The sequence below is a fragment of the Elephantulus edwardii genome, unplaced genomic scaffold (assembly GCF_000299155.1).
Source record: "Elephantulus edwardii isolate Elephantulus edwardi_28Jun2011 unplaced genomic scaffold, EleEdw1.0 scaffold00195, whole genome shotgun sequence".
Lineage (NCBI taxonomy): Eukaryota > Metazoa > Chordata > Mammalia > Macroscelidea > Macroscelididae > Elephantulus > Elephantulus edwardii.
Window position 1 is genome coordinate 1,921,891 of NW_006399945.1, and position 13,343 is coordinate 1,935,233.

At 41.9% G+C, this 13,343-nt stretch overlaps 1 protein-coding gene across 1 annotated transcript in view; it reads left to right on the plus strand.

The window, feature by feature from the left end:
* The window catches only part of SLC20A2 (solute carrier family 20 (phosphate transporter), member 2), a 93,166-nt gene that overhangs the window by 40,578 nt on the left and 39,245 nt on the right, over nt 1–13,343 (plus strand). Inside the window, exons 4-6 of the mRNA XM_006896983.1 lie at nt 4,882–5,022; nt 6,448–6,533; nt 10,230–10,326. Coding sequence (XP_006897045.1) covers nt 4,882–5,022; nt 6,448–6,533; nt 10,230–10,326 — 324 coding nt within the window. The remainder of the gene's footprint in view (nt 1–4,881; nt 5,023–6,447; nt 6,534–10,229; nt 10,327–13,343) is intronic.

A 13,343-nucleotide genomic window follows, 5' to 3' on the forward strand; every position in this document is an offset into this window, starting at 1 on the left:
CTTTGTCAGTGTGTCCTTTGCCATTCCCTATCACTCCTCCCTGAGAGAGACTTCACCCTGAGTCATAAGGAAAAGGGGATGGCGTATTCTCTTAGCTATTTCCTGCTGAAAAGGGACGCTGTGGGTTTCAGGGTGAAGCATTAGCTTTCCTTAAGCACTTTGAATGTGGAGATTTGCCAAGTTAAAGATGGCTGTCACCTTTTTGTTAAAGCAAGTTAGTTTAAACAGTTGTTGAGACACCTGATCAGAAACTAATATACCAAGGTCATAAATCACACTAATCAAACTCATAGCAACTCTCCATCAGGTTTCTGAGGCTGTAAAACTTTTCAGAGGCAGCTGCTGGTGGATTTGAACCATTGACCTTTTAGTTAGCAGTGCAACACATGTTCCTATTTCTCAGCTGAGCGTTTTATTTTTTAAACTTTCCGTTATAAAAGTAGCAGTAATTTGTAAATGTCACCTTCATAATTAAGATTGAGAACTGAGAGTCATTGACTTGAAATTTCAAAATCTTTTTCCTCCCAGTCAAGTTGATATGAGAAAGATGAGTTGAAAATATAGGAGAAGTAAAGCAAAACACTGAAGGTGAATTCTTAAAATTTCATTTGTTGGATAAAACTTGTGAGGGGAGAGTTTGAAGTTCTGCTGAGTCTGTCAGACAGAAAGCTTTGTGAACTGAAGTTTTTGTCACTACTAACTGTTCCTTGGACTGTATAACTTGGCCAGTTTCTCCCCAAGTTTTCCCATCCTGGCCTTGGGCACTTGAATGAAAGAATGAGGGGTACTTACTTCAGCTAGAAATTAGGTTTACCAAAGCAATTTGAGGTTTTGCTGGAATAACTTGATTGTGTTTGGTTTGGTTTCTGACTTCTGGTTTGTGGTTGGATGAACCTCAAAGTCCATTTTGTTGGGAATTTGTATGAGTTACCTCGGTTTTTAAAGTTGGCAGCTTTGTAAATAGGAGGTGGTGGTATAATTGTCATTGACCAAAACCAAAGCCAATTCTGTCCAGATGCCTGAATTCTCCCCAGTCTTCCTTTTTTAAATCCAACACCCGTTTCTTCTTCTCCTTCTTTCCTTGCCCTCTTATTCTGCTTTAGTTTCTTTTTGCTCTTTTCCTTTAGAATCTTCTCCCCAAGCCTGTGAACCTCTTGTTTCTGGTAGGCTAAGCTTCTGGGAGAGGAAGCTTTGTCCTTTTAGCATCTGCAGAGTAGTCTGGCTTGTCTGACTTTCTCCAAGATGTATCTATTTAGGCTTTTGGCAGTCCATGGGACATTCATTACTCTTCTGCAACATCCCATACTTTGGGAATGCCAGGAGAGGCTATTCCTTGGAGAGAGACATCATGCTTGGAAAGAAAGGTAAAGGATTGAGAAAAAGCAAGACCCTCACCCAGATGGATTGACATGGTGACTGCTGCAGTGGACTTGAGTATGTCAGAAATAATGAGGCTGGCACAGGATAGGACAGTGTTCAGATCTGTTGTTCATAGAGTAGCTATGAATCAGTGACACCTAACAACACACTTCCTATACATGTCGCCTTCGGGGGAAAACTCCAGCTCATTCCTCTGTGAACCTGCCATCTGTGGTTCCCTAGATTGTCTAAGAATTCAAAACTCAGCATTTTCTCAAATACAACAACATGAGCCCCCTGCAAAGCCCATGGTCCCCTTACAGCGCCCTCCATGCTCATACCTGTGCTGAGCCTGCCCTGCCACTGCTCCTCATCTGCTTTCTACCCCATTCTGCACGTAGGCCCATGTGTCTGCCTTCATTGTGTCTGAGGCTCTGTCATCGCATTCATTATCTCAGGGGCTTTGGCCTCAGAGGTGGCCATCATTCCCCTAAGTTTTGTCTTAGACATATTTAACCTTAACATAATAGGATGTCACTGTTGTTGTTATGTGCTGTCAAGTCACTTGTGACTCATAACAACCCTATGTACAGCAGTCCTGAAACCTGCTCTATCCTGTGCCAACTTGACTGTCTCTGACACATCTACCCTCATTACCCCAGTCACTGTATCAATCCATCTCATCAATGGTCTCCCTCCCTTTCTCCGTCCCTCCACCCTTCCAAGCATAATGTTGCTCTCCAAGGACCAGTCCCTCCTTGCAACATGCCCACAGTATGTCAGACAAAGCTTCAGAATCCTAGCCTCCAAGGAGCAGGCAAGCTTCTTAGGATGAACCTGTTTGTTCTCCTGGCAGTTCATGGTATATTCAACACTCTTCTCCAGGACCACAGCTCAAAAGCATCAATTCTCTTTCTGTCATCCCTAGTCATTGTCCAGTTTTCTGACACATAGCAAGCAATTGTGAAGTCTGTGGCCTGGATCAGGTGCACTTTAGTCTGCAGACTGACATCACTGCTCTTCAGTACTCTGGAGCGGTCCCTGACAGCCAACTTTCCCAATGCAGTTCATCTCTTGATTTGCTGGCTGCTGGTGTCGAGAGTGTTGATTGTGGAGCCAGGCTAAATAAAGCTGTTAACAATCTCAATTTCTTCACCATCTGTTATGATGCTGCTAATTGGCTGAATGGTGAGACTCTGTTTTCTTGATGTTGAGCTTCAATCCATATTGGAGTCTGCAATCGTTGATGTTCTGCAGCAAGCGCTTCAGGTCCTCCTCAGTTTCAGCAAGCAGGGTTATGTCATCTGCGTAACACAGGTTGTTGATGAATCTACTTCCAATCGTGATGTCCCATCCCTCATACAAGTCGAGCCTCCCAGACGATCTGTCCTGCATCTGTTCTGCATATAGCTTGAAAAGGTATGGAGGCAGAATGCATTATTTTACATTAAAATCCCTCCCCTCCCATTGCTCTTCTTGACATAAGTGCAATCCCTTTTGCCTCCAGCAGTTTTTGTAGTTAAAGAGCGTTCTCCCTCCCTCCTGTGACCTCTCCTTCCAGGCCTTCCCTCTTTCCTTTCTTCTTCCCTATCTCAGGCAGTCCTCATGCCTCCTACCTTCTATAAACTGTCCTGTTCCAGGATTTGTTTTATAAAGTCTGCTAGAGAAAGGAAATCCCATGGTCTGAATTCTGTTGGGTGTATTTATACCATTCTCATAAAACATTGTCTTTGTTGTTGAGTGCTGTCAAGTCGGAACCTCCATAGCTGACCCTCCAGTACGTTTTCAGAGGCGGTAAATCACATGAGAGGAGATTGTCCATCCTTCTACCACAGAGCACCTTGTGGATTTGAACCCCATGCCTTTGCTATTATAGCACAACTTCTTACCCCCGGGTCCCGAGAGCTCCCCTTATCAGTAGATATCATTAAATGATTTTAATGTTTGTATAAATAGAAAGCAAAGGTTTTTTTCAAGTTATGATTGTAAGCCATGAAGCATGCTCCAAACTCTAGTTTTATTTTTAAAACAGCTAGTCCCCTGGGAGCCCAGAGCTCAGACCTAAAGACTCGGGAACCTTTCCACAGGGAGGCCTAGGTGCTGCCAGGGAGCTGGTTATGGATCTGGCAGCACCGGGCTGGCACCGGCTGCAGTACACAGTTCTGGCGTGTTCTCAGGGTCACAGCCTGCCTGGCGTGAAGGTCAGCACACCCAGGCTTCCTGGAGCAGATGTCAGTGTTGCTTCACAGGGGGACCTTTGCAGCCATTAGGGACCCTGTTGTAACAGATATTTTCGAAGGAAATGCCAAGGGTCTGTTGAAAAGTGTTGCTGCTCACTGCTGCCAAGCAACCAGATTTCCAGAATTAACATTCAGGATTAATAATGGGCCCTGCTTATCAGCAGCCGAGTCCTTTGTTCCTTCATAGTTAGTGTTCTGTGAGCTTTTCAACAACTGTTTCTGAAAGTGATCTCTCCCAGCTGATGCTTTTAATACTCTCTGCAAAATTTGATCTGCTTATGAAAATATTCTCAAGTGAACTGTAGCCTAGAAAAATATTAAGTCTGGAAAAGAGTGGTGAAATTGAAGGCAAAGTACACATTGCCGAAACTAAGGGATCCTCCTAACACCTAAGAGTTATTAGGTGTAAAGGCGGATACAGATAAAGGCCTAGGGTTCCGGGCAGGACCACATGTGTAGCCAGTTCTTATTTAAAAGAAAATATCAAGTTCACTGCTGTCAAATCTATTCCAACTCATAGTGACCTATGTTGTCCTTGTTGTTATTATTTTTATGTGCTACCTAGTCGCTTGTGACTCATAGTGACCCTGTGTTCAATAGCTCTGAACCCTGCCTTATCCTGAGCCAGCCTGACTGACTCCGACACACCTACCCTTATTGCCCCATATGGTTTCCAAGGCTGTAAAGCTTTATGAAAGCAGATGCCTAATCTTTCTCCCTCAGAGCAGTTGGTGAATTTGAACTGCCCTCCTTTTGGTTAGCAGACAAGCCCTTTAATCATGATGCCAGACGGGCCTTACTAATCCTTATATGGGAAGTAAAACCCAAAAAGCAACATGGCATTGTGCACTTCTTGTCATGAACTAGTACAGCCCAGCCAGTATGTAGCCATTCTTACTATGCGACTACAAGGCATGACCATAACAGACTCTTGCCTTTCTTGTTTCTCTGTGTCCTGTTGAGCCTTTAATCTCCTCCTTAGTTTTGGTCAAACCTCATACCAGAATAAGTTTATCATCACCACCCTCACCTAAATTTGATCAAAGCTGTTAATAACTATCATCAAGAGACTTTTCTTCCAGTACAGAATCATCATCATCATCCCTTCTATGATAAAGACTTGATTAAATTGGATAATTTGTATCAGGACTGTCACACTTGGCAAAGAAGTGATTTCTGGAAAATTAAACCCATGGAGAGGTTTATGAACAGTGATTTGGATGCCTTTCTTTAACAGCTGGAGACTCTGTATCTGATATTTTTTCTACTTCTCACTCTATAGGCTCAGCTGTCTGGCAGCTGATTGCATCCTTCCTGAGGCTCCCAATCTCAGGGACTCACTGCATCGTTGGCTCCACTATTGGATTCTCACTTGTTGCAATTGGTACAAAAGGTGTGCAGTGGATGGAACTTGTCAAGATTGGTAATTGCCATTTTCTTTTACGTATAAGACGGAAATTTACATTTTCTAGAGTAAGTTTAACTAAAAGTTACATTTGTAATATATTTTTCTTACAAATATAAATGTGTAGATGACCTATATGGATAATGCATTTTCCTTTGAAACTTCTGTTGATGGAACTATAAGGTATTACGGACTAGACTGTTTTCCAATGCCAAACTCTCTTTCCAAATGTTGATTGCCATCCAGCTTTGAAAAGCAGTATATAACTGTGTCTCAGGCAGAACGGAAATCTGTTTGAATGAATTGAGTCTGTAGATGACAGAACAATTAGGACCGAGTGAGGAAAATGCCTTAAGTGTCCAGGAGTCCAAGATCATGGTCCAAGGGAAGTGTCAAAGTGAACAAAATGCTATTTAGCTGCATTCAAGAGATCATCCAGTCTGCCCCAGAGGGTAAGAGCCTTCTATCCCCATTGTTTGCTTGCACAACAGACAGCAAAGTGTAGACGTGTACCCATTCATTTCCTGAGAGGTGGTCCATTCAGCCTCGTCAACCTGTCTGCCTTGACAAAACCCATTCTGACCATCTCTGTCCTGTGAGTCAATCACAGTGGCCCCTGGAGCCCTAGAGCACACTTCATCTTTGGCCTGCAGGGCAGAGCACTGACTGCTTGGAAAATCCTCTTGTATCCCAGACTTAGAACAGTGGCTCTCAACTCCTCCTGCACTTTAGAATTACCCCAGGGGAGCCGTTTTTAAAATACCAGTGCCCCAGCCCCATTCCAAGCCTTTTAAGTCATAATGTGGGTGAGGCCAGAGCATAACCAGTTTTTGAAAGCTCCCCAGATGATTCCAATGTACAGCCAAAGTTGGGAACTTACAGAGTAGAGGCTAAATGGATTAGAGCCCCAATAGTTAGATGTCAGCAGTGAAAGTGCCATTTTCTCGGAAAATAGAATGGAACGTTCACCTCTGAGGTGGACCACCCTCAATGGATAAAACAAGGACATTACAAATATGCGTTAATAACAAGGCAGGCAGGGATGCTCAGTAGGAATCAAAAGAATACGTCTTCTGAGGCTCTGTGTGTGTGCCTGTGCCTGGTGGCCTGTTAGGAAGGAGTTTCACTGCCAGCCCAAAGGCAGGCAGTTAGAATCCACCAGCTGCTCCTTCGAGGATGATGAGCAGTCTCCTCTTGTGCAGTTTTTCGCCTCTGAAAACCTGCTGGAGGATCAGCTGTGTCAATTCTGACTCAACTGCAAATAGCTACAATAGCAACGTGCAGTTATAATTATGTGACGGTTAGCTTTGCCAAAGACTTGTTAGGTCCTGAGTTAAAGTAAATATTTCAGACAGTATTTATTTAATATATGTAACGTATGTTGGCTGTCATTCATAGCTATGTAGACTTTTAACACTCTTTAATATTTTTTTAATTGCCCAGTTGCTTCTTGGTTTATATCTCCACTGTTGTCTGGTTTCATGTCTGGCGTGCTCTTTATACTGATCAGAATTTTCATCTTAAAGAAGGTAAGTGAGGCAGTTGTATTTTGTTAAATTCTAGCACTAATTTAGTTCTATTCAGTAGACGTTCGTAGTTGGTGGAATAGAGGAGTAAGTGTATCTCCACATTGTTAAGGCACAACATGGTGGAGGTAGAAGCAGATGCTCCTGTTAAGTAGCCAGCCAGAGTCGGGGTAATTACCCAGGAACCCCCTGAGAAGCCAGCATTAGACAGTGTTTCTTGGCTCTATGTCTTAGTTCATTAGTCAATACTTCCAGGCACTCTGCTCAGATCTCAGAAAGGAAAGGTAATTATTTACTGAATGAAATAAGACAGTGCTAAATTTTTTTTAATTGACTGTCATTACATAAAAGTGTTTATTGATTTATTTTAAGTGGAAAAAGCAAGCTTGAAACACTAAATTGATCTGGGAAAAGGAGAAAAAGGAAAAAAAATACCCATTAGGAATGCATTTTATTTAAAAAACAAATAAATTGACAGATCAGTATTTTAGAAAGAGACTTGATTTTTTTTGTTTTATTGATAAGGAATTGTTTCAATATTTTATAATCTAAAAAAGCTTGCCTTTGAGCATGGTTGTAGCACTCAGTCAGCATTTCAGGGACCCTGCAGCTCTTCCTGCAACTCTGTTCTTTCTTGAAAATGTGAGTTGGCTTTTCTTAGGAGAGGCTTGTCATACAGTGAAGGACTTACTCCCTTTGTAAGTCCAAAATCACCAGCATTTTTTTCCTACCATTCCATCAACTGCGTTCCTCTCATACAAATATTTGCTTTGATTTATAGAAAATGCTGCATTCTCTTGCGTTCTCAGCTAGCTTCTCTCACTCCTGCATTAAACTCATCCTTACTTGGCAAACTCCTACTCAACCTTCAGGAAGCCTTTCTTCTATACCCAGTTAATTGTTTCTTTCCTATACTCTTGCAGCACTGTGTGCTTTTTTTCCATTGCACCATCACATTGTATGGTGTTTTGTTGCTTAATTATTGTGTCAGCTTTTTCTTGTCAGACCTGTGAGCACAGGAATCAGGGCTGTCTTGTTGACATTTGTATTCCAGGGCCCAGCACAGTGCTAAACACTGACAAGATATTTACTGATGATCTCTTGAAATGAAGTGGTAGATGATTGGTTGGATGGGTAGATGGGTGCATAAAAAGGAGAGTAAAGGAGATCAAGGTGGGAAGAAGAAGGCGTTGGGAGAAAAGAACATTGGACTCAATAAGATTCATCATTTGAATTTTAATAAGTGGTTGTCTGAGAAAAAAATAAAGGATTCAGTTGAAAAACACAAACGCACATGTTTGGACATTGCTATAGAAACTTTTGTCACCAAGGAAATAATTTTATGGAAACAAAAGGAAGTGGATAATTGGTCCTCCTAATGTTTTGTTTTCCATTCACCTTGGGTTCTTTCCACGTGATACAATCATCACACCACTGATTATACCTTAGATCCCTGGTTACTGCCCACTGTTGTTGTTATGTCCCGTTGAGTCATCTGCTACTCACAGTGACTGTATGTACAACAGCTCTAAAGCCGGCCCTGTCCTGAGCCAGTCTCAGTGACTCTAATACTCCTACCTCCACTGCCCTAGTTACTGTGTCAATCCATCTCATCCAAGGTCTTCCTTTCCTGCACTGTCCCTGCACCCTTACAAGCATGATGTCCTTCTCCAAGGACCAGTCTCTCCTGGCCACATGCCCAAAGTATGTGAGACAGAGCTTCAAAATCTGAGCCTCCAAGGAGAAACTTATTTTTACTCTGTCCATCATAGACTTACTTGTTTTCTTGGCTGTTCATGGTCTGTTCAAAACTCTTCTCCAGTACCACAATTCAAAGGCATCAATTTCTTCTTCTGTCATCCTTAGTCATTGTCCAGCTCTCTGATGCATAGCAAGTAATTGCAAAGACCATAGCCTGGATCAGGCACACTTGAGTCTCTAGACTGATATCATTGCTTCTCAGTACTCTGGAGAGGTCCCTGACAGCAGATATTCACAGTACAATTCATTTTTTAATTTTCTGACTGCTGGTGCCAAGAGTGTTGATTGTGGAGCTGAACAAGCTATAATTGTTAACCTCAATCTTTTCATCCATCATGGTGCTGCCAGTTGGCCCAGTGCTGAGAATCTTTGTCTTCTTGATGTTGAGCTTCAATCCATATTGAAGACTACAGTCCTTGACCTTCTTCAGCAAGCACTTCAGGTCCTCCTTTGTTTCAGAAAGCAAGGTTGTGTCATTTTCTTCCTCCAGTCTTGATGCCACATTCCTCCTTATAAACCCTGCCTCACGGATGTTATATTCTGCAAATAGATGGAAAAGGTTGTTGAGTGCCATAGAATTGACTAACTCATGGAAGTGATTCCAGAAGACAAGGAGAATTGTCCCAAAGGATTTTCCATGCCTTCATGGGGGCAGATCCCAAGGCCTTTTCTCCTTCAGAGCCTCTGGTGAGTTCAAACCTCTGACCTTACAGTTATCAGTTGAGCAGTTAACCACTGCACCACCAGGGCTTCTTTCCTGCCTATTAGTTCTCAGTCTGAGCTTCTGCCTTCCCTGTCTGCCTCTGGCTTTCATACAACGAAATAATTTCTTCCTAACCCTGCTGTTGCTATTCTTAATGCCTCACCATCATTCCACTCAAGTGGCTTGACAAGCTGATGGCTGCTTGCCACATTTCAGGTTCTTGATGAACTGAGCTGTTCTCCAAACATACTTGATTTTTTTGATGCTTTTATTCATGTCATTTTTTTAGATTGTCTCTGCTTTTCCGTTCATCTATAATGCCTCCTAGTTCTTAGATCTAATTCTCCTTTTATTGTGGAAAGGTAGTATAAATAGAGAGAATGCCTTATATGGCTGTGGGAAATTAGTCTCTCTTTTGCATTTAAGCAGTCTCTCCAGAGTGTGGCCATCATGCCTTACGGAGCCCACAGACCATATTTTTGCTTCAAAATAATTTGTGAATCTTTTTAAAACTCTAAATATTCTTTCCAGTATTATTTAACCTAAAACATGGCATACCATTCTTGAAGTATCAGATTTAGGAGATATTGTAGCAGAGCCTAAAATAACAAACGAATTTTTATTTGGCAACCCCCCCCAGTTTTATTTAGCACTTAATAGTTGAAGGTTAAACACTGTACCTCATGAAACGATTTTAAAACTGTGAACTTGATAATATATTTAAATAGTTTAACAAAGCTAAAATGTAATGTGTGATGGGGAATAATGTAAAATCTAGTCATGATGTAGTGGTTCCAAATCATTTGATTATTCTAGAGTGTCCATAGAGTTTAGAATCTCAAATATTTTATTCAAAGTAGACTTTTAGGGCCAAACTTGAACCTAATCTGGAGAAGTGTGTGCCACAGATTTCAAAACTGAACTCTGCTCCTCAGTCCCCTGGGAGTGACCTAAACTGACAGCCCTTTTCTGTTTCTAAATCTGACATCAGCTCATGTGACTCCAGTGCTTTAATGCGTCTGCTGGCCACAATCGTAGGCGCTTTCAAACAGCATTTGTTTAGGGGAAAGGGCCCACAGGGATGCTGTTTCAGCATGTCACGGCGGTGGGGCCAGCCTCTGACTACATCCTAGGCTGGGAAGGCTTTCTTGAACTGTGTTTGAGATCATGTTGTGCATGTTGATGTCAGATAGTCCCTGAATCCTCACTTTCCACTTTATCTCATTACTCTACAGGAGGACCCTGTTCCCAATGGCCTTCGGGCACTTCCAGTGTTCTATGCGGCTACGATAGCAATAAATGTATTTTCCATCATGTACACAGGGGCACCAGGTAAGAATTCCTTGGAAGCTTGACTACAGCAGACTAAGTTTATTAAGTACTAACAGTATTGATTACTTGGTATTTCTGAAACTGGCACTGGGCTTGGCTAACGATAAAAGAGCAATGGTAATTAATGATATAAAATGTACATGAATGATTATATAAAACACAAGGTACATATAAAACATGTATATGAATGGCTATACACAAGCCAATTAAAAAAGTCAGCCAAAAAATATTCAGTGGGAAAGGAAGAAGCATTACTTCATGATCATTAAAAACAGTACAATCTCTGGGTGGGACGAACAGTAAATTTAACATCATGGGCTGCTAACTGAAGAAAGATTTTCATCTGCTGTTGAAAAGCCTGCAGAACATGGTTCTGCTCTGATTCAGAATTGACTGGATGGTGAGCAGAATAGCATAATTTTACTTGTTCTATATACCCAGGTGATACATGTAGAATAAAGGCCACAGGTTTTTAGATTAAGAAGATGTAAGTCTCCTTTCTGGTATGTATCAGGTGTTTACTCTCAGCAGTTACTTACCTAACCTCTCAGCTCAGAACACGCTGCTTCAGTCCCACCCGCACACTGAGTGGTGGGCTCGGCGGTGGGCTCTGGAGCACCGGGCTCCATGCCCGCCGTAAGCAGGGCCTCTGCTAATGGCTGCACTGTGCAAACATCGTTGGTGAGCAGTGGAAACGCTAGTGTGCTCTGAATTACAGCCACAAATATCCAGCACCCTAGAAATACAAAGAAAAAAACATTTTTGTTGCAAAAAGGCCATCTAAGACCAATGGTGGTTTTGTTTTCAAAATTCCTTCTGGTGACTTTTGTGCTGTCTGTTAGATTTAAAAAAAAAATAAAACGGTTCTTTTCTTTTGCCTTGTGGGTGCAGAAAGAATGAGGTGTAAATGCAATGTTTTAATTAAATGCATTTTAATATTAATGAACTAATAAGAGTCCAGTATTTATGCCGGCATAACATATTGTGCTTCATGTATTGCATTTACAGATTGAAATTTTTGGGAACCTTGTAAGTCTGTTGGCGGCCTTTTCCCAGCAGCATGAGCTTGCTTTGTGCTTTTTTTGTCTCTGTTACATTTTAGTAATTTCCACAGTATGTCAAGACTTTTTTCAGTATGCTGCACATACTTAATGGATTGCAGTATTAGTATAAACCTGAATTTTATATGCGCTGAGAAACCAAGATACTCATGCCTCATTTACTGCAGCATTCACTGCATTGAGGTGATCTGGACCCAAACCACATTTCTCCAAATTATGCCAGTACGTGTTTTGGTAGGGAGGATTTCTCTTTGGCAGATGCACTTCTTACAGCCAGATTCCAAGTACTATCCTATGGGGCTGTGTGATATCAACAAATATGCTAGCTTTTGTTATTTTTCTTTTTAGTATCCTTTGAGGATGAGACTTCGTAGTTCAGTCATTGGTAGTATTTGGTGGAATAATCTTTTCTTTGTTCAAAACAAAACATTCCTACAATGTGGCATAGCATATTACAGTGTCTATGGCATTTTAGGAGCTTCGTGCATATAGCTAGGTGAAGCTATTGAAGAGGGACATCATGCTTGGAAAGATGGAGGGTCAGCGAAGGAAAGGAAGATCCCCAATGAAATGAATTGATGCAGTGACTGTAGCAGTGGGCTCTAGTGTGATAGAGATGATGAGGACGGCACAGGATAGGACAAGGTTCAGGTCGACTCTTCATAGGGTCACTGTGAGTCATACTTAATGGTTCCTAACAATAACAAGTGACATCACACATTATATGTTGTGATGCTAACTGAAAGGTCAGTGGCTCGAATCCACTACTAGCTGCTTCTTGGGAGAAAGATGGGCTAAAACCATGCTAATGAAGGGATGTATAAAAGGAAGCTCTCATGGCCTAGTTGCAAGAAACTGCACTACAATCCAGAAGGCATGTGGTTTGAATGCATCAGATGTTCCTCTGGAGAAGGAGTGGCAGTCTCCTGTGCCAATAGGATCTGATTCAGCAGTACACAACAGGGTGAGGAGGGGAAGATGCTATATAAAACCCAGTCCCCAAAAGCCCATTAGAAGGGTGCTATGAGTAGAAACCAACTTAATGGCAGTGAGTCATGTGAGACCTGTAGTTATCATCCCATTTGGATTTTCTCTGTATGTTAATGAGACAGAACTAGTGTAGATCAGTCTCTCTTGAGGCATGAAAAAGCAGATTAAGCAAGCAAATAGACCTGAGGAGAGGGAGATGATGCTATGCTATGGGCAGATCTTGGAGGAAAAGAAACTAAACAGAGACAAGGACCATCCCCAGAGCAAACACAGAAGGAAGCCTTCCCCCAGAGCCGGTCCACACAGTGAGGACTTCTAGCCCCCTAAACTGTGAGAAAATTAGTTATAGCCACTCATTTGTGGTATTTCTGTTAGAACAGTGCTGGGTAACTAAGACATCATCTTTTGCTGCATTTTATTCCAGTTACTTACTTGCTTAACTGGGAAAGTAAAATGTATATTAAATTATATAATGGCAATTACTCATTGCTGTGGAGTCATAATCGACTCTTTAACAGTCAGTGTGGATTCTTAATAGAGATTTCTGAGCCCATAAATAAACAGGGTAAGGAAGATTGGCTGTCTTTTTCCCAAGGAGGTCCCTTTGTGTTACCAGTGCAACTCACTACAGATTGGGCCACCAGCACTCCATACATAAGAAATTGTTGTTGTTGTTGTTAAGTGCCACTGAGTCACAGGCGACTCATAGTGTCCCTATGAAGGAGAGTCCTCGACACTTGGGTGCCTTTCATCCTCTCTCCAGGTTCATAGGGTTTCCAGAGGCAAACTATTATGGAAGTGGATGCCACTCCTCCTTCCACAGATGAGAAATTAGCAACAGTAAAAATATTTCATCTCTATTGGCCTTGTGGTAAGAAGTTATGCTGCAGTCCTGAAGGTATGCGGTTCAAATCCATCAGCTGCTTTGGAGAAGGATGGGCATTCTCTCATGCGATTTACGGCCTC